The sequence below is a fragment of the Martes martes genome, assembly GCF_963455335.1.
Source record: "Martes martes genome assembly, chromosome: 2".
NCBI classification, from domain to species: domain Eukaryota; kingdom Metazoa; phylum Chordata; class Mammalia; order Carnivora; family Mustelidae; genus Martes; species Martes martes.
The window spans coordinates 150813508-150834398 of NC_137889.1; the positions used below are offsets into that span (position 1 = coordinate 150813508).

General features: G+C 42.0%; 1 protein-coding gene across 1 annotated transcript in view; it reads right to left on the reverse strand.

The window, feature by feature from the left end:
* The window catches only part of PROM1 (prominin 1), a 105317-nt gene that overhangs the window by 41475 nt on the left and 42951 nt on the right, over nucleotides 1–20891 (reverse strand). Inside the window, exons 3-6 of the mRNA XM_080796819.1 lie at nucleotides 15779–15984; nucleotides 5852–5972; nucleotides 3726–3789; nucleotides 2317–2406 (exon numbers count right to left, since the gene is read on the reverse strand). Of these exons, the coding sequence (XP_080652945.1) occupies nucleotides 2317–2406; nucleotides 3726–3789; nucleotides 5852–5972; nucleotides 15779–15984 (481 nt within the window). The remainder of the gene's footprint in view (nucleotides 1–2316; nucleotides 2407–3725; nucleotides 3790–5851; nucleotides 5973–15778; nucleotides 15985–20891) is intronic.

Here is a 20891-nt window from a genome sequence, read left to right on the forward strand (position 1 = left end):
AAAATGACACATAATTACTCAAGAGATGTTTCAAAGAGAAGAGAGATGACTGGAGATATTTGATTGTAAAGGTCACAGAGCCAGCCCAAAGCAGTAACCCACTGGTAAATGCAAACACACAAAGCTATGATGAGGGGACACAGAGGATAATCATCAAGAGCAATGCCAAAGATGTGGGAAGTGAAGGTTCAGCATTTTACAGGAGTGACAATTCTCCCAGTGAGGGGATGAGGAGCCACCAGGAACCCATCTCCTTTCATTGTCTGTTCCTGGTGGTTGGTTAAGTAATACCTCCTGCTAACCACAGGATGGGGCAGGAGGCGAAGGGCTCTTTGACAGTGTTGTCGAATCTCTGAAGCAGCTAACTTTGGAACTGCCATACCTCCAATATCTTGTCATGTATGATATATTTCCTGTTGTTTAAGCCTCTTAAAGGGTCTTTGGTATTGATATAATATCAATGGCATCTCCAAAAGACCTCTAAGAATCATCAGCAAAATTCCCAAAGCAAATAAAAACAACTAAAATCTGATTTAAATAGATAGATATATACACAGAGCACATTAAGGATAACTAAAAAAAATCAAATGAGGGGTGCCTCGGTGGCTCAGTGGGTTGAGCCTCTGCCTTCGGCTCAGGTCATGATCTCAGGGTCCTGGGATCGAGCCCCGCATCGGGCTCTCTGCTCAGCATGGAGCCTGCTCCGCCCCCCCCCCCCCGCCTGCCTCTCTGCCTACTTGTGATCTCTGTCAAATAAATAAATAAAATCTTAAAAAAAAAAATCAAATGACTACACACATTAAAAGATCAGGATGCTTGTAGTCAAAAGGAGTTGCCTAGCGACTGAAGCAGGACTATGAAAGAATGTAATCTATTTTCTCCTCCATCACCAGCAAAGTTACAGTATTCTACACTTAGAAAATGAAGATAAGGTCTGCAGGCCTTTATTCATTCAAGAAATGACAATTTTCTCTGAGCCAGATACTGTGTTGGGTGTCTCCAAACATAAGCTAGGGGAATTAAGAAATGAACAAATCAGCAGGTCGAGGAAGCATGTGCAGGACAGGGGTCTGAGAGAGAATTATGCCTGCAGAGACCTATGGTAGAATAAAGGCTGAGATTCATAGCTTGGAAAGGAAGGTTTGGGGGTTGGAGGGTTGACATGGGACGTGACTGGAAGCATGGGCAGGGGCCAGGTATGGAAGGAAGGAAGGAAGGAAGGAAGGGGACATGGGTGTTTACAATCACATCCCTTCTCTGGGCCTCAGTTTTCTTGCACTGGAAGGACGTGGCTGGTGACGAGGGAAGCAGGTGTCAGGGAGGCGTCTAAGCGGCACCCACAGCAGAGCACACGCCTTCAGTTGCAAGTAGACCAGTTGTAGGGTCAAGGAGAAGAGCAAGGAAAGACTAATCAGTTGGCTAAAATGAATCTTACCAACTCCTGGCCTGTTCTGCATGTCATCCTGTTTCCTGTTTCCATGTCTTTGAACTCTAAGGGGGGGGTGGTGGTGAAGGGCAGGGAGGAATGTCAAAAGGAATGAGCGTAACTTTCCAACTTCAACACATGTCCTTCCTTTGTGGCCTGTCTTCTTGGGAATCCTGGCTCGTGGAAGAATTCACAGTGGAAGGACGACAAATGTAAGACACAGATGAACGGTCCTCTCTACCAAACACTTAGCACAGACATCTCCTCAACATTTGGAAGGGGCTCACAGTCTTATTTTTTCACTGCAATTGAACATGTAGTTTCTTAAAATCAGTGCATCTGCTCACTTAGATCACAGACTGTGGTATCTTAAGATATCTCTACAGATTCCTCTTTTCCCAAAGTTGTTCTTTCCAGGAAAAAGGAAAGCGTAACCAATAGACCCCCAAAGACCTAAACTTCTCGAGGCCACTCACCTTCTGTAGCAAGAATTAATAAGCTTTTTCTGTAAGGGGACAGATGGTAAATACTTCAGGCTTTGTGGGCCACAGGGTACCTGCTGCAACTATTGAGCTCTGCTGTGAAATGCCCCCTCACCAGAGGAACACGGCTGCCTTCCAATAACTGTCTTTACAAAAACAGGTGGCAGGCTCCTAGCAAATGCTGCTGTTATTATTTCAAAGGATTTGGAGACCATTAGTACAACAACCTCTTTTACACAAACTTAAAAACAAAACAAAACAAAATAAAACAAACCATTGTGATGCTGTGTGTCTTTACCTGGCCTGTTGGCATGCCCACATCTGGGGAAAACAAGGGAAGTGTGATCCTGGGAAGCAGGAGACTTCCAGTGGGATCCCACTCTCGCCCATTTCTGGAGGGATGCTTACCTTCCGCCATGGCCTTAATATCATCAAGCACAGGCGTGACTTTGGGTCTTAGCTGTTCGTGAATTCCACCTCCTAGCAATGACTTGATATCTAAATGCAAGGAAGCAGAAGGGGCTGTGAGAGCAGGCTCCAAGGATTTCCTCATCTCTTAACCCACGTTTTCCTTCCTCTGCAGGATGTCCCCCTTGGAAAGTCATGTGGGGTCTCTCTTGCCCTGAAAACACCCTTTTCATCCTCGACCCCGTTTAGGTGTTGATTCTTGGGGGAGATTTCTCCACGTTGTTCAAAGTTTCCACACCAGCAGTCAGTCCCCCAAGAAAAAAGCAATCAACACAGGCTGGGTATTTAATTCTACAGGTGACCCCTGCTGATTTTGCAGCGAGATGAGCCCATACAGAGACAGAGAGAGTGGCGCCCCCCAGCGCCTTCCCCAGGAGTCACACCCAGCCTCTCAGGGTGGAGGGCATGAGCTCTTTGCTGCATCCCAGAGCCTCTGGGCTTGTCTCCAGCTACTGTGCGCATCCGTTTGCAAGATGTGTCCTGTGGTATCAGGAAAGCCTAAGACAGGTGACTTTGGGGTCTGGGAACGCTCTAGAGTGTTTCCACATAGATTGATAGTAATTGTTCTTTGCTTTATGCCATTTCAGGTTACAAGAGTATTCACAGGAACGCTCAGTTCTTGGGTAGCGGGAAACCTGTCTTAGAAACTCAGCGTTTATAAAGTCGAGCCGTGTCTCTGATCTCTTCAGCGAGGCCAGGGTTTCCCAACAATAACATTTATGGATGTTTCGAGCTGGATAATTCTTCGTGGTGGGGGCTGTCCTATGTGTTGTAGGGTGTTTGGAAGCCTCGCTGGCCTCTATGCAAACATGCAGGCAGCACTGCCCCCACCCTCACCTGTTGGGACAACCACAATATCTCCAGATGTTGCCAGATGTTGCTTGGAAGGCAAAACAGCCCCTGGGGGAGAACCACTGAGCGAGGCTGTGTGGAACCTCCTCGGGGGCCTGCAGGGGCCAGCACTGACCACCCCCCGATTTCCGGAGCTCACTGGCTTCTCTGGGGAGCCCAGCTCCATCTATGACCCTGAATCTGACAGAGAGACCCATGTCCCTCATCACCTGGGGAAGGCAGAACAAGCACAGGGCCACAGCAAAGCGAAGGCATTCTTGCCATAAAGGTTGGATTTTACTCATTGGGTAACAAATGGCAAATTGTCCATAACTCTAGGGAACTGCTCTACTTTGCCCCAACTTTGATGCAGAAGTTGTAGAAATGGCATATTGATCACTTAGCCCATGTTTCATGGGAGATGGCCAGAGTCTCTTCTAGCCAAAACCAACCAACCAACCAACCAATAAACCAACAAACCGACAAATGAAGTTGGGGCAACTTTAAGTTTTACTCACTATCCAGATCCGAGAATGCCTTTTTCTTTGTGGTTGCATACTGGCTCAGCACATAGTTGATTTGCTAAAAAAAAAAAAAAAAAAGAAAAGCATGAAACTCTTCTAAAGTCCAAAGCCACAATAAAGAGATCTAACAAAAACCATCTTGAATCAGAACATTTTAAAAAGAAAACAGGTTCCTAGAGATATTTGTATTTTCTGATACCCACACTTCTTAATACTTCAAAACTTCTTGTTTTGGGAAACACGATTTCTAATTTCTCCTGATTCTGTGCGTTGGCCCTGTGGAGAGTCGGGGCAGGGCCGCCGGGGCTGGGGACAAACAGGCCCCTCCCCTGACATGGCCTCTCCTCTTTTCCTACCCAAGTACTAACCAGGCCCAACCCTAATTAGCTTCTGAAATCAGAGGAGATAAGGCACATTCAGGGTGGTCTGGCCGCGGGCTGTGTCCTCTCACCTTCTAAGTGGCCAGCCTGAGTGTTTCCACACCATGCTCTCAACAGCAAGAGAGCAAGAATGGATACTGTGAGGTCTCTGGAAGCCTGAGGTCAGAGCTAGCTCAAGGTCACACCCACTGCATTCTTTTTATCAAAGCAAATCACGGGCACGGACCAGATTCAAGGGGTTGGAAAGAGATTCACCTCTTCAAGCAAGGGACTAAAAAGAACTCGAGGCCCTTTGTAATCTACTGCATTAAGACCAACCATTTTACTCAGTGGTCACTACTGAGCCGGCCTCTGAAGGTGCTGCTTACCCTCCAGTCTTCTGGGTCCCACCGGACCTGCTTCCCCACACCCTCCGCGACACTGGGTGTTACCGTTGGCTGAATAACCATTGCCAATGCCCTCAGTGAAAATGTACATTAGTATTTAAATTTTCACTTTTCCAACTACTAGAGTAAGGTTAAATACTTATTATATTTGGGCCAATTATATGTCCTCATTAAATTTACTCACATTCTGCCCATTTTTTATACATTTATTAGACCTCTTCATTTATTTTGAGCTAGATTAAGTTTCTCCCAAAGTTATGACAATTTACAATCCTTCCAAGATTCTGAAAGCAATCCCAAAGTTCACCAGCCATGACTGCTATAAATTTATGTTGACACCTTTTTAGGAAAAAAGTTTTACTTTGAAGTCTTTAGAATGGTGGCTAAAAAAATATGAAATTTTATTCACAGATGGGGAAAAAGAAACATTCCCCTCTTATAAAGCTATGAATAAAATTAGCTTCTCTAACCTCAATATTAAAAAAAAAAATGCTTGCAGTTTTTGCTCTTTTAGTTCCAAGCCCGTTTTTAAAAACTGGTACAATACTTAATATGTTAGTATTGTTTAGAATATAACAAACCTAGAAGAGTACATCTCTGTGTGAAAAGGCCCATGGATTCTGGTGGAATCCGATTAGGGAACTGAACAGGAAGTCATCTTTCTCCTCATACTGGTACCTATGAGCTCAGCATCAATTATTTGGGCTGGTTTCTACTTAGATATTTTTAAAAACAATATTTTCTACAGGCAAGACATCACATGCTTCTGGGATACGGAAAAATGGGCCATCAGCCGTACTGCTCCCCTTCTCCCAAAAACAACTTCTGTGTTTTTTGTGTGTGTGTATGTGGGCACGAGTGTGGGTATCCCCTTCCCAAGGATTTCTATACATCTATGCAAATATGAGCAAATGGGTGTTTATAAAGCAGGAAACTCTTGAAACTCTTGTCTCATGACAAGAGTAACTTCACGCAAACCACGCATAGTTAACTATATTGCCAAAAAGAAAGGACAATGGCACCTAAAGATTTTTCTTTAAAAAAAAATCACGAGACCCATAAAGTAGTGAAGCAGTTATGTAATAAATACTATAATTTTATGTTATACCTTAAAATAAAATAAAGTAATGAAATAATGACACCTGTTCTGAAATGACACGTTTGTCATTTTCTAAAATTTTTAAAAATGTCATTTTAAAAATCACTCACTGGGCCTTTATTGCTTCATCTACAAAATTAAAATGTAGCACCTGTCTGCACTGATTTACTGGGCCTCTAGAAGTCCAAATGAGAAGCCACATATATACAGGGACTCAGAAAGTCCCCAAACACCAGGTGTCATTGTGGTTTTTACCGCTGGCGTTCCATTCAGGAAGGTTCTCAAGTCTTTCAAGTTGCTGTCTGCCAACTTCCGAGTCTTTTCAATCTGGGTCCTCAGGTGGTGGTTCGCCACAAAGCCATAGATGATACCCACACTGCCAGAAATGGAAAAGAGAAGGAAGGACATTTATTACATGACATGTGGTCTTCTGGCCAGGCACAGAGCAGCTCTGCAGATGCAAGGGGAGCTGGGTCCCGCGTGAGACCCCCAGGACGGCTGGACCTTTCCCCACACCTGGCCCCCTCCCACGGCTGCAGCCTTTCTGCCAAGATCCCATAACCCAACATGTGGACCACAGCATGGGACTCAGTCCTCTCACAGGAGACAAACCACCATTTAATATGTGTTGTTCTGTTGAATGTGAATCTTACGAATGGAACAATGTTCCCACTAAATGGTGGAGGGAACAAAAGGAGCAAGGCTCATAAGGCTGTGTGTGCGACAGGGCATCATTCCTGCACACTTGGGAATGCGGGCGCTCACTGTCTTGCTCAGCACACATACAAACACAGCCTGCGTGCACACCTCTGCTCCCTTCAAAGACGACCATCAGGAAAAATACCAAAATGATGAGGATGGTTTGGGCTTCCTGACATGTTTTGCTCCCTCTAATTGTCCTTATTACTTTTTTATCGTCCAGGTGAGTTACTTCAGTGTTAAACTGACAAACGAGACGCTGCAAACAGTAGCACACACACTGTATCAATCTATTTTGTATAATGCACAAAATCAAGAAACTAATGGTGCTAGAAGTCAGTGTTTGTACTTGAGGAAAAGTGGCTAATGATATCATCGGTGTGCTCACATTATTCAAATTGACGCTTATGTACTTATGATATGGAAACTCTTCTCTACATAAAATATATTTCAATAAAGATTTTCAAAAACACTGTGAAAGACATCTTGTATGACAAGTTATTCTACGTGAAAAATAAAAACACAGTTTCCAAACCATCTAAAATGTCTGCATGTGATCATTTTAAGGGCTCTCTTACTGTTAACTAGTTACTAAATTAATTTGACCAGTTGGTGTGTTTTTGTGTCAAAGCCTTCCAACGTTAAAATGTTACGTTGAAAATTGCTAATTACCAAGGCCCTTCTGGATTTAGCCACTAGATGGCAGCTAGGAATCACCTAAACTTCTGACAACAGTATTTAACCTACAGAAATTAATGACAAAATTGTTCATTTGTAATTATCCAATGGTCTAGATCAAAGTTTTGCAATTTAGACAGACTTACTCCCAGGCAACTCCTCAGTCGGGAAATGGGGATAGTCATTTGCCCTATTTACAGTCATGGTTCATTCCAAGCTGCATTGGTTCATTGCTGGTCTCAAAACCTATTTTCCCATTGCAGTATTACATGGGTACATTAGGTTTTTCAAACTAATCCAAAAAAAGTCTGTAACACACACTCTTGAACAACAGTTCTTATGGTTAACAAGTTGCCATGGAATGGAATGTGACTTAAGGTAGGAACATAAGACATGGGTTCTAACCCCACTGTTGCCCCTAACTCATGAGGTGGGAGCTTGAGAAAGTCACTTTTTCTGTGAGCTTCGGCTGGTATTGCACAATCAAAAATTAAATTGGAGAAGTACTCCTCGAACTGTAAAGGAGAGGGGTTACTGGATGTCCACAAGGTCTCCAAGAACTTTTTTACTTTATTTATTTTTATTTAAAGATTTTATTTATTTATTTGGGAGAGACAGAGAACATGAGAGGGAGAGAGAGCACAAGCAGGAGAGAGGGGTGGAGGGAGAAGCAGACTGGCCACTGAGTAGGGAGCCCGATGCAGGATGTGATCCCAGGACCTGAGCTAGAGGTAGATGCTTAACCCACTGAGCCACACAGGAGCCCCTCGAAGACCATTTGTTAAAATTTGGGTTCACGTTGATAGTAATTTAAAAAAAATGGACATTAACAATAGTCTGTGCCATTTGGAACCACCGTCTTACAATCCGTCTTTGCCATTCTTAAGTCTGCTTTGGTATTTACCAGACAGTCAATATACCATAAAAATAATAGTTACTAAATGATGGGCTCATGAAGAATAAGGTCAAATGACTTTGGAGTAGTGTGAACAGAAGAAGAGAAAAAGTTGCCTTGTAGCAATGCGCCTGGAGCTTTATTTGCGTTGCCCAATTTCAAACATTCCACCTCATGATGAGTCGGGGCCACCACCTGAAGACACCTGCCCACCACAGCATTTCAAGCAGGGGGATCCCTTCCATTCTCTCTCCAGCAAGCCCATATTATCATTCATCATGCTCCAGATCCATTTGTCACAGAAGAAGTCAAAATGAATTTGGAAAACAAACAACAGGTCTAAGTTTACTTGGCTTTCACTGAAGGGGAGAAGAACCTCCTTGCCTTGAACTCTCAGAGGACTCTCCCTGAAATTCTGGTGGGCTACTCGAGGTTGCTCTAGTTCTACCTATGTTTGATTTCCCTAGAAAGAGGGGGAAACTGCTTCTTTGTCAACTTTGGGTAAATGATGGGTCTCTTGTTAATGGTGGGTGCTCAATGAAAGTGAGTTTATGGACTGGGCTTTGTTTCATTAGATCCATTTAGAAGATTAGCCATATGTTTGAAGTGTCTAGTTCATAACGGTCTTTGTTCCTTTACTGAATAAATGCCTTTACTCAAAAGACCATCAATCACTAAAATGAATTGCAATACAACTTTAGTAATAAAACACTGAATTTCAATGCAATGTATTTAAAAAGATCTACATTTCTGCCAATCAATTATGGATCCAATTAAAATGAAAGCATTGGTCTTTTTTAAAAAAACACACTGCCCTAAACAGAATTCTGGAATAAAGCTCAAAAACTTTCAAAGCTAATTTTCAGAACTATAATATATTGTAAGTCTTTTATTTAAATTAAGGATGGCTAATTCAAATGCCTACATGGCCGGCAGAAACCACAAAGGGCAAGCATATGGTATGAACCTCTGGGAGCTGGAGGTCACAGGTGGAAGTCAGGGCAGATGCTCTGTCCAGCAAGTCCCACCATGATGCGAGACCAGTATTGCCAGATCTTCCAATTATTCACAAAAATCTGGAAATCTGGATTTTTAAAAAATAAAGTGCATATTTTCTTCTTCTTCTTCTTCTCCTTCTTCTTTTTTTTTTTCCTAAGATTTTATATATTTATTTGACAGACAGAGATCACAAGCAGGCAGAGAGGCAGGCAGAGAGACAGGAAGGGAACCAGGCTCCCCTCTGAGCAGAGAGCCCGATGCAGGCTCTATCCCAGGACCCTGGGATCATGACCTGAGCCTAAGGCAGAGGCTTTAACCCACTGAGCCACCCAGGCGCCCCTGGAAATCTGGATTTTTATGTAAAATTTTCCCTTTTTAAATATTGTCAACTAATTAAAAAAACACTAAATACTATGCAAACTCCATTTGTGATCTCTAATTTAAAAATCCCATTTGTTTATTTAAGATTTATTTTATTTATCTTTGAGAGAGAGAGAGAGAGAGAGAGAGAGAGCATGTGCACAGGTTGAGGGAGGGGCAGAGGGACAGGGAAAGAATCCCAAGCTGACTTCCCCCTGAGATCATGACCTAAGCTGAAATCAAGAGTTAGGTGCTTAACTGACTTGAGCCACTCAGGTGCCCTTTAAAACTCCTATTTAAACACAAATAGAGAATAAAGAAGTTACACTTTTGTTGACCTTGATTTACATTACTCAATACAATTTTGAAGCAAAAAAAAAAAAATCACATGAATTAATGTTTTGGGTTTTTTGGTTTTTTTTTTTAACAACATCAGTCAACTATTAGAATAAGAGAGTATTGAAGGAAATTTGCTTCACACAAAAAGGGAATAACATTTCAAGGACTATTAGCAATCTGGCATTTGATATGTGTTTTTATGCAGTACAACAAAATCTCTTGAAATTTTTAGCCAAAGACAGGAATTTTAATTTTTATGGCATGTTAGTTTTACATCTTCTATATTTTATTATGGAGAGACCAATTTTCTCTCATACGTACTTAAAAGTAAATACTTCAAGCTTTTGAAAACCTAAGGATAAACCTTTAAAATTTATAGCAATTTTTTTCCCTACCAGTTTCCACTGACTTAATGAAATTAGCCAATAAAAGCCAAATAAATGCTTTCAGTCTATAACTGATCTCTTATTTTTTAAAGATAATTTTAATCTTAATATTAAATAATCTTTTATTTATAATTACATATATAATTAAGTATATTTATATAAACTTAAATTTATATAAATTTATGTAAATATAAATTTATATAAATATAAATATATATTTATAATTAAATATCTTAATATTAAATAACTCATTCACAGTAAGAAAGTCTCATGATTTTCAGGCATGCTAGCTCAGTTTCTATTCTCGAAACTTGTGGTCTCAAAGCCAGGAATTGACTATCACAATCCTAATACAAAAAATGAATTTTGAAAATAGTCATCGTCCTGACAGAGACTGGGATTCAATTTTCACCATGGCAATTGGCAAAAGCTGATTTACTGTACTCAGAAACTTAGAAACACACTGGAAAAATAAAGGTATGGCTGTTTGATCCTGTTTTGTTGTTGTCTATCACCTTTCTGGAATTCTGAAAAATGTAGTGATGACAAAGCACAAAGGACAGAAAGGAAAGGAAACTTGGCTTTTTCTGGAGTCAGACACATCTGCTGGAACAGTCTACAGCAAGAAGTGGAAATTCAATCTTCTGCTGATGGTCAAACAGACTTACATAAACATATGTCAACGTCTGTGAATTCGAACATTCCACAGCTGCCTTTGGAAAAGCTCAGAGAGGAACATGACCACATATAGTCCATGTATATGAGGGGACCTTTCTCCTTAACACCTATGCCTTTCCCAATTAAAAACAAACAAACAAACATTTACTTTGTTTCAAATTAAAAAAAGGATGGATGGAAAGTAAGAGTACTCAAGATGAAATTAAAAACCAACTTCAGGATTAATTGTAATGAAGCATAAAGCCACAACATGAAATTGAGCCTGAAAAAAGGCAAGTAGACTGCTCTAGGTTTATCAAAGTGTTTTTAAAAAAATTTTATCCAAAGATTTTGCATCAATTGTATCCAGTCTCTGCTGAGGTCAGTTGAAGACAGAGGCTATACATCTTTTTCTTTCTCTGTCTGCCTTCTAGCTTTGTTGACATTCTTTTGCTTCTTATCTTTTTAAAATTATTTTAAAAATTAACATATAATGTATTATTTCCCCAAGGGTACAGGTCTGTGAATAATCAGGCTTACACATTTCACAGCACTCACTATAGCACATAACCTCCCCAATGTCCATAACTCTGCTACCCTCGCTTTTTGCTTTTTTGTTTATTTGTTTTTAAGAGAGAGAGCAAGAGAGAGAAGGCCCTTGAGTGCGCAGGAGCAGGGGGGAGGAGCAGGGGGAAGAGAGACAGAATCTTCCGTAGACTTCACACCCAGCACAGAGCCTGATGCAGGGTGCTGCTCGACCTCTTGAGATCATGACCTGAGCCGAAATCAAGAGTCTGATGCTCAACTGCTCAGCTGACTAAGCCACCCAGGTGTCCCCCTTCCCTCTTATTTTATCTAATATGACTTTGTGGACATACTTTCTTCTCTCTTCTATCTAATCATCACATAGAAATCTTTGCTTTCCCCAGGGGACTGTAATCTTTTTGCCTAGTTTTTTTTTGTTGTTGTTGTTATTTTTTGTTTTTTTAGTTAAGTTTTTTTTTTTTTTTTTAAGATTTTGTTTGTTTATTTGAGAGAGAGTGAGCATGAGTGGGCTGGGGCAGAGGGAGAGGGCAGACACCCTGCTGAGCTTGGAGCCCAATGCTGGACTCTATCCTGGGACCCCTGAGATCATGACCTGAGCCGAAAGCAGATGCTTGACTGACTGAGCCACTCTGGTGCCCCTCTTTTTGGCTAGTTTTGATTAGCCTGCAAATTCAACTCATCATGTCGAAAATACTTGCAAACCAAGAGAAGTTTCAAAAGAAAGACATCATAATAGCTATTCTAAATTTACAAATGCAAGCCAAGAAGTTTAAACTTCTAGTGTGAGTTTAAGATAAACTAAATGATGTCAAATATGACTCTTATTTAGAGCTATTTATGATTCATATAGAAATTCAATATATTATTGTAAAATTTGTTTTAAATGGTCACTTAGCGTCAAATAGGTGACATTGAAATTTGAAGATGTGGTTTTTAAATTAATAAATTTTACTTGGGTGGGGAAACATTTTTTAATATAATTTTAAGATTTTTATTTATTTATTTGTTTGACAAACAGAGAGAGACAGAGAGAGAAAGTAAGCACAAGCAGGAGGAGCAGCAGGCGGTGGGAGAGAGAGAAGCAAGCCTCCTGCTGAGTAGGGAGCCTGATGTGGGGCTTGATCCCAGGACTCTGAGATCAAGACCTGAGCTAAAGGCCGACGCTTAACCAACTGAACCATCCAGGTGGCCTGCCCTGGGGAAACATACCTAAACCGAATGTAGAGAAGGCTATAGAGAATCACAGCCTGTCTTTTTTTTAAAGAAGTTTCTAAACTGAAATATCCCTGGGAGAAAAAAAAAAAAAGAATTTATCTAAATTTATTTGATGGATCTGAGTTCTGAAGAATAAAAAAAACCCCGTAGCACTCATTTTACATATAAATGAAAGCCAAGTTTATTTCTGACTTTGTAGCTTTATTGTTCACATATTTTGGTACTTTAAAAACTTTTTTAAAGGGTTTTATTTATTTATTTGAGAGAGAGAGAGCATGAGCGGCAGGAGGGGTAAAGGGAGAGGGAGAAGCAGATGCCGCATTAAGCAGGGAGCCCTGCACCGAGCCCCACCCAGGCTCAATCCCAGGACCCTGAGATGACCTGAGCTAAAGTCAAATGGTTAACCAACTGAGCCACCCAGGCACCTCAGTGGCATTTTAAGCATAATGTAAATAATTCAAACAGTTCAGGGTGAAATATAACACATACAGCACGTAGTTAGACAAAATGTAAGTAAAAGCCCAATTTAAAAATAGGAACCCCCCCAATAGGAACCCAATATACAATATACACTTCATTTAAAAAAAAATGGAAAGTCTATTATTACATATGTAAACATATATTTGGGTAAATATGTAAGTACATGCAACAAAGAATTTTCCTGAAATTATAGCAAATGTATTTATATCAAGAAAAACTACTAACTTACTGAATAAGTCATCACATTAACAAAAAGCCCTAAGGGCAAGTATTTTCAGATGACATTTTGTCACCTAAGCCTCATCTTTGCTGTCCAGACTGTGCCTCTAGAGAGGGAGAAGCATGGCTATCCAAGTCTCTGGATGAATGAAAGATGGAAGTTTTAGGCTTAAAAGAAATGCGCAGACATCTCTGCTGGGTCTGACAGGTCTTTGGACTGCAACTGACACTTTTCAGGTAGCTGGGGAGGAGGTAACCACTCCCACAGCTGGAGTGGGGTCTGGGCATTCCTGAAAGTCTTTCAAACACAAAGCAGAGAGACAGGGACATCTGAAATTATCATTGACCTGATCTCAAGCTGCATTTCAGAATGTAATGTGCAGGAACAGATTCAAATTATCCACAAAGAAAGAGCTGGAGAGACAGAGAAGAGAAAAGAGAAAACCCTCCCTGATGGTCAAACAAGGGTGCATGAAATTAGCAACCCATGCACGTGGGTCCGGTTTGCACCTAGACTGTTAAGTTCTATTATTTAACTATTTCCAGAAGAAGCATGTCTTAAAAAAAAAAAAAAAAAAAGAAAGAAAGAAAGATTGTCTTGGAATCAGTGGTAATGCACAGGCTTCTGCTTTTGGGGGAGTTTTCTTGGTTGGTTAAGTTTGATTTTTGATGCACTGAATTCAGTAGGTAATATCTGAGCATGGTAGATAATTTCAAAGAGACAAAATGTCTATCTGCAGTGAGAAGTGATTTCCTTTCTACCCTCCACAACCAACAAATTGCATTCCCAGAGCCCACCACTGCTGTCTACTACTTATGCTCTAGGCAAATATAACCAAGTGTCTGGGTCTCTCTCCTTTTTTGTTTTGGTCTTAGGGGCCATGTTCCATACACAGTCTGTGAGCTCCTTCTCTCAATTCATCTCTCCTGGGGACTGTTTCATATCAGCATGTCTGGAGTGCTTCCTATCCCTTCCAATAGGTATAGCGCATTCTGATGAATGATCACCCCACAGCATGCATCCTACCAGGACCCTGCTAATGACCATGCTTGTAGAACTTTTCTTCTTGGATTTCCAACTGAAACTTTAGCTGGTAGGCCAGCTGAAATCGTTCTGCTTAATTTTGTTCAATTTCTTTTTAATTCTGAATTCTGCTTAATTTCCCTTATATCAGTTATTTAGCAAAACCCGAAAAATCTTACAGCTACGGAGCAAAAGCAGTGCTTGGAGAAAACAGCGAGGAGGAGGCAGACTTCTGGTCCTCCTGTCTCTGTCTCCTTGGGACCTCGCACTATTCACATCGTGGGCACTTTTATTGCTGTCGCTAAATGTCAGGACATTCATGGGCTGAATGAATGAGAAGATGTGGAAGCACATCTCCTATGACCAAATATCACAACCAGGGGGCCAGGAATGTGAAACTCGCTCAGCCGAGGATCCTGATTTGCACTTGGTGAAATGTTACTGTCTTTTTCTTTTCCTCTCCTCTCCTCTCCTCTCCTCTCCTCTCCTCTCCTCTCCTCTCTTCTCCTCTCCTCTCCTCTCCTCCCCCGCCACCCCTCCCCTCCCCTTCCTTTCCTTCCTTCCCTTCCCCTCTCCTCTCCTTTTTTTTTTTTTTAATTTATTTATTTGTCTCAGATTGAGAGAGTGAGGTGGAGGGGGAGAGGGAGAGAGGGTCCTAAGCAGGCACTGTCCTGGGTGTGGAGCCTGATGCAGGGCTCCGTCTCACCACCGACCCTGAGATCATGACCTGAGCAGGACATGGGGAGATGGAGAGGAGAAGGGAGTTGAGGGAAATTGGAAGGGGAGGTGAACCATGAGAGACTGTGGACTCTGAGAAACAACCTGAGGGTTTTGAAGGGGCGGGGGGTGGGAGGTTGGGGGAACCAGGTGGTGGGTATTAAGGAGGGCACGTATTGCATGGAGCACTGGGTGTGGTGCAAAAACAATGAATACTGTTACACTGAAAAGAAATTTTTAAAAAAAGTTGTATGTTATAATGCAATAAATAGTAAAATAAAAACAAAACAAAACAAAACCTAGAGTCGGACGCTTAACTGACTGTGCCACATGGGTGCCCCCAGAAGGCTCATGTCTTAAAAGCACTGTACTTCTGATCTGTCAGCCAATTGGAAAACTTCTGGCCACAGAAGGACCTGCAGAAGAAACATTCTAAATCATGAAGCGTGTTCTATGCTTCGGGAGAGGGCAGCAGCTTAACTGCAAATTCAAGAAAACTGGGTTTTATTATTAGAAAGTTAATTCTATTCTGCAACATTCACACATTCCCCAGTTCGGGGACTGTACCTATCCTTCAAGATCCCTTTGAATATACAAACCAACTAGGAAATGCTCTGCCTTCTGCAGGCCGCCTGTCTCCCAATAGCTATTTCAGGCAGGAGCTGCTGCTCTGGGAGGGAAATACTTCTTGCAGGCCAAGATTCATCAGCTTGTTTTCAGGAGGAAAAAATACCAAAGGGTTGGCTTAGCATGTAAATGAAGGCAGCCTGACTGTAACACTAACTTCGGGTTATGGTGACACTGTTTCGAACCATCCTGCACAGGCATTTTTGTTCTCTTCTGTTTCATGGGTGTGTTGTTGTTGTCCTTGTTGCTTTGCTTTAAACTCGTGGGCTTACCAGTTGAGACATGGGATATTCCTCACCCACCCAAAACATAAATCCGCTGTCCTCCAAGATGCTACTTGCCTTATGAATATACAAATCACCAGGAGGGAGACTGTAAAGTATTTTCTCAGGAAGGTCCCGTTTTTCTTCTGCCGCTGATGCATTTCTCCACCACACTTGTTACAGCAACGGCACAGACCAAAGCAAAACCCCACCAGAGGCATCAGAAAGACAAAGAGCAGTCCCAGGACAGCACAAATAATAATCCCGATTTCATAGTAGATAATCTGTAGATCAAACAAAAGAAACAGCATATACCATGACACAAAATAACACGTAGAACATTCCATCGTGTGCAGGTTACATTTGTTTAACCTATTTGATACCATGAGTTGAATCTTCGTGTGTGCATGTGCGTATTTCCATCTTGATCCTCCTTTCTTTCTTTTTCTTTTTTTAAGAGGGACGGGCATGGGGGGAGGGAGAGAGTCTTAAGCAGGCTCCACGCCTAGCGTATGGAGCCTGCTGCAGGGCTCGATCTCACGACCCTGAGATCATAACCTGAGCTGAAATCAAGAGTTGGATGTTTAACTGATTGAACCACCCTATAGTCCCTTTCTGGAAGGGACTTTCCCTTTCTGGAAACAGAGGAAAACAGATTTGAGTTATCAGAATATGGAATCAAGTAGTTACTATCTTCTTCCAACTCACAGTAAAATGTCCAAATGCAGGGTTAAATTGCAAATGGCTGAATTTAAACCCCAAATGTATTTTGTTTGGTTCTAAATGGTGTAAGGCATTTTAGCAAAAATACTTGCATTACTAATAATCTACATATCAGGACGTTTTTTTCCACCAGAAAGACAGGACCAGTAGAAGTTATTAAGGATTCAAAGCAGTTTGGATCAGATCAATTCATGATGAATTCATAGTTACAAAAGAATCTGGAATATATCTAAATTCAGAAAAAAGGCTCAGACTTTATGTGTCAGACAAGTTAATCACAGGCCACTCACTTTGTTTCCCTATCCACATGCTGGGAATAATCATACATACCTTATAAGGTCATTGGGTACATTACAGATAACGTATGATCAGTGACAATGGGCCAAGTGAAGTATGTGGCCTTCGTAAAGTGGTACCTCTCCTGCCATGCAGGTGCAGCTGGCCTCAGTAGCCCGTATCTCGGATATTCCTATGTTCCTAGGAACTAGCGCAACTTTGAGATAGAATAATGTGACCTAAATGTATTTTCATAATCACTGCTGGGGCTGTATTCTGGGATGAAAAAAAAATTAATGCAACCGGACGACACAAAACTTGAGTTTATTCCAATGTGTGTATACAGTTACTTAAAGTCCACAAAGCAAGACATTTTTAACGAATGACAATTACAGATTGGCTGTTTGTGACTAATGGACCAGCTAGCTAGCAATGGATTCCGAAGCCACGCTGAACAAAGTGAACAAAACATGAGTGTTGCTCCTAGGAGCGAACATGAGGTCTTAGCACTGAACTGGGAGTCAGAAGACCTGCTTTAAATTTCAGCAGAGCGCTTCTAGTTCCCTAGTCCAGAATTAGCATTAACATCATGAACAGTATTGTGAGGGTCAGATAATTAAATGATTCAAAGTGAAAACAACAGCCAAGTGACGGCACACAGTGAATAGTCAATCAATATTAGTTAACTCTGTGGGCAAATGCCTCAGAGTACTGAGGTACATATGGAACTTGATTATTAATTGAATATCCTTTGATATTAAGGATAAAATACTTTTTTAAAAAAGTGGCTGAATTTTGCTGCATTCATTCTGCTTAAACTAAGCCGCACTCCACGGCCACAGAGAGTCCTGTAATGGCCTTTGGGAATGCACATCATTGGCCAATTGGGAAACTCGCCTCAGACACTCCAAACTCTTCTCAATTTCCCTATTATTTCCCAGCAAATGTTCCAAATCATTTACTATTTTTCAAAGGGATTTAAAATCCTTTCTAAATCCCAGAAGACACTGAACCCAAACCCAGGAGAGAAGGTGTTTTGAAATGTTCTAAATGCACTATGTTTAGCTCAAGTACAAATTTCAAACTTTATATACTACCTTTGCAATGCTACTGACTCAATATTGTGTCCAAAAGTATCAGGAACAAGATACGTCATTTCAAGAGTTCCCTTCTGGGCTGAAGTCTGGCTAAGGTCTGGCAAGGACCTAAGTGACTTCCCTATACACAAGGATCTCCAGAACGCTCTGTGGATTGTGTGGAGTAGAAGCTCAAGGTTGAAATGTACCGAGATGGGTCGCTATTCTTTGGTGAAGTACCCGAACTGAAAGATTAGATTAACAATGATTGCATTAACAAAAAATGAAGCAAGCCACTTTAAAAACCATCACAGTGGAGAGACAGTGAAGAACAGAGAGTTCTGGAGGAAACATCTCATTACCCGCTGGCTTCAGACAGAGCAACGAGAAACAACAAACAAGAACTTTACCTTCAGAGTCAAGACTACATTTTCTGGCTGTGGAAGTCAAAGCAGTTGAGGAGTTGAGGAGAGTAAGGCAGAGGCAGCATGCATCAAGAAAACAGAAAAAGTTACATGAGTGATTAACCACAACGGGGAACATTAATACTCCATACAGAGAAAATGAAGTGAGAGGAGGATCCACAAAAGACAGGAACATAAGACTTGAGTGTTTATTAGAGAAACAGCCTTGAGGTTGACTTAGGTCTGGAATTTAAATCTGAAATTTATATTTGGATTTCTTGAAAGGTTCTTAACAATATGCTAATCTGTTGTGGACAGTGGAGGTGGGGAATTGGAGGGAAAGTTACACGTGCTTAACACATTAACTGCATGGTCTTTGCACAATAGGGGGTCAGCAGCTGCTTAGAACCCCAGCTAAAACAATGATTTCCAAAGTGTCCTTTCTGAACTGAGAATTTGATGGCGCCATTCTCTTGCTCAACAGCATTCCAAGGATTCCTACCATGTTTCATTCAAACCTCTTAATGTGATCCTGTAACTTAATTCCGGCTTCATATCCTGTTCTTCATAACCATTCTGTTCCTAGGAAGAAGCCTCGCGCTCCCCATTCCTCCCTCCAGCTCCCCGGTGCTGCCTCCTCACCCAGAATGTTATTCCCGTCACCTCTCTGCTCATGAAACTCAAGTCTGCCTGGATGTGGTGTCCTCCTGGAAATCTGTCTTGAGAACCAAGTCTGGGTTTGCTTTCTTCCCTGCTTCCTGCTGCCTCGGAGCCCACATTTGCCCTTTGCCAGCACATGCCCCATGTGGAAGGACTCTCCCATGGAAGCACTGCCCAAGCCATACTGTTCGCCCGGAGAGAGCAAGATCCATGATATCACTCTCACCATTGTCTCTCAAGTGCCCGCCCAGGGACTTGGCATGCAAACGGTGCCCCACTGGAATCAGGTAACCTGACGAACGGAGTGAGGGTGTTCTCTAAATGGTGTTCTCTAAATGGTTCTCTAAATGGTTCTCTAAATCCCAGAGATAGGGTTGGACTGCCCCACAGTGAAATACGACAATGAAGATATAGTGAGTTTCCCATGAAATGGGATTTGCTCAGTGTATCCTTTTGGTGGGGAGAGGGAGGTGATAGCATATGAAAGGGGACAAAGTTAATATCGTTGCTATGGCGTTTTAAATATCCTTGTGTGGCAAAATAAAATTGGGTGGCTCTATGTCACTTTTTTGGAAACTGTGTGCTCTGGGAAATCTAGTTTAGAAACTATAGCTTTGGATGGCAGATTTTCACAACTGTGAAAGAACGATGACTGTGATATTAGTAACTTTTTAATGAGGCATCCAACATGTTGGGGTGGGCAGCTCGGAGGCACATGCTCCCAGGGTCACATGGGGCATCCTGAATGACCCTGGGCATGGCCCCCACAGGCTTGTTGCCTCCCAAACCTACTACCATAAGCACCTCACAGCACATGTTCAAAACACTGGCTTCCAGCTCCTCCCCTAGAGTGGGTATCAGGAGATTTGGGTAAACCCAGCCATCGGTCTTGAAAGCAATCCCCATGTCATGGCTACAATCAGGTGGGTTTCAGAAACCTGCTCTCGCCTCTGAAGTTGACTGTGCTGAGCTGAGGCCCCTGGGCAGAACCACCTGTAAGCTACAACAATCAGCTGATTCTTTTGCATTTAATTTTCCCACTGAGGGGTAGGTCTGGTCCGATATATCTGATGGGCTACCAGCAAACCCCACAGTGGAGCTGGGTTCATCGTTACCTCTTCCCCATCCATGCTGGCTGTCACTCAGGTATAAAGTTATTTTCATGCAATGCAGCAGTCTGAATCCCTCTGTGCCACATTATGTCTGTGACTCCCTACACCAGTTAATTGCCCATATCCTCACCGGGGGCCTTTTCAAAAATATCAATAACCAGCCAGCCCTAACCAACTACATCAGAATCTCTGGGGGACGGGCCTAGACCTTGCTGCCAATGCTACTCTGAGCGTTCGTTACCTTACCGACAGAACAGAGGTAAGCAGAGATATTATTTTATGCAGTTTTGCAAAGAGAACAAGAGAAAACAATGAGCAGTAACACGTTTTGTGCATTATTCTGTTCTAAGCGCTTTACATATACTGTGTAATTTATGTTAAATGAGGTAATATATTGAAGTGCTTAGGACCAGGTTTCCCAGAGTAACGCTCAATCAGTCATCATTATCACCATCATCATCAGAAGAAGTAGAAATAATGCATGTTAACACTATTCTCATCTCTCACCTCCAACAAGCCTCAGACCGTGACCTAAGTCATGGACTATCTCTCACTGCCTGCTCTCTTAAATGCTACTGAGATCTCCAGAAAGTAGTCCTTTACTTGGAAAGGAGAGTGTGTTCTGACCATGTTGCCTGGGGGGCGGGAAACAAGGAACTCATTCACTTAGCTTTCCCAGACACGTAGAGTGGTAGTGTGGGTTACCACACACCCACTGGAATGATAGACCTGCCATTTCCTAAGTGCCAAATTGATATCCAATGACTGTTAACACTAGTGAGGTCATGGTAGTCAGCAGGGATGGGGCCCAGGCCCAGCACCTGCCCCCAGAGGAAGCTTCCAGAAAGGGAAAGGTAATAACTGAGGAATGAGATGAATGAGGAAGGGCAGCCGACCAAGAGGCTGGAATGGAGAGGGGCCATGACCACAAGGAATCGAA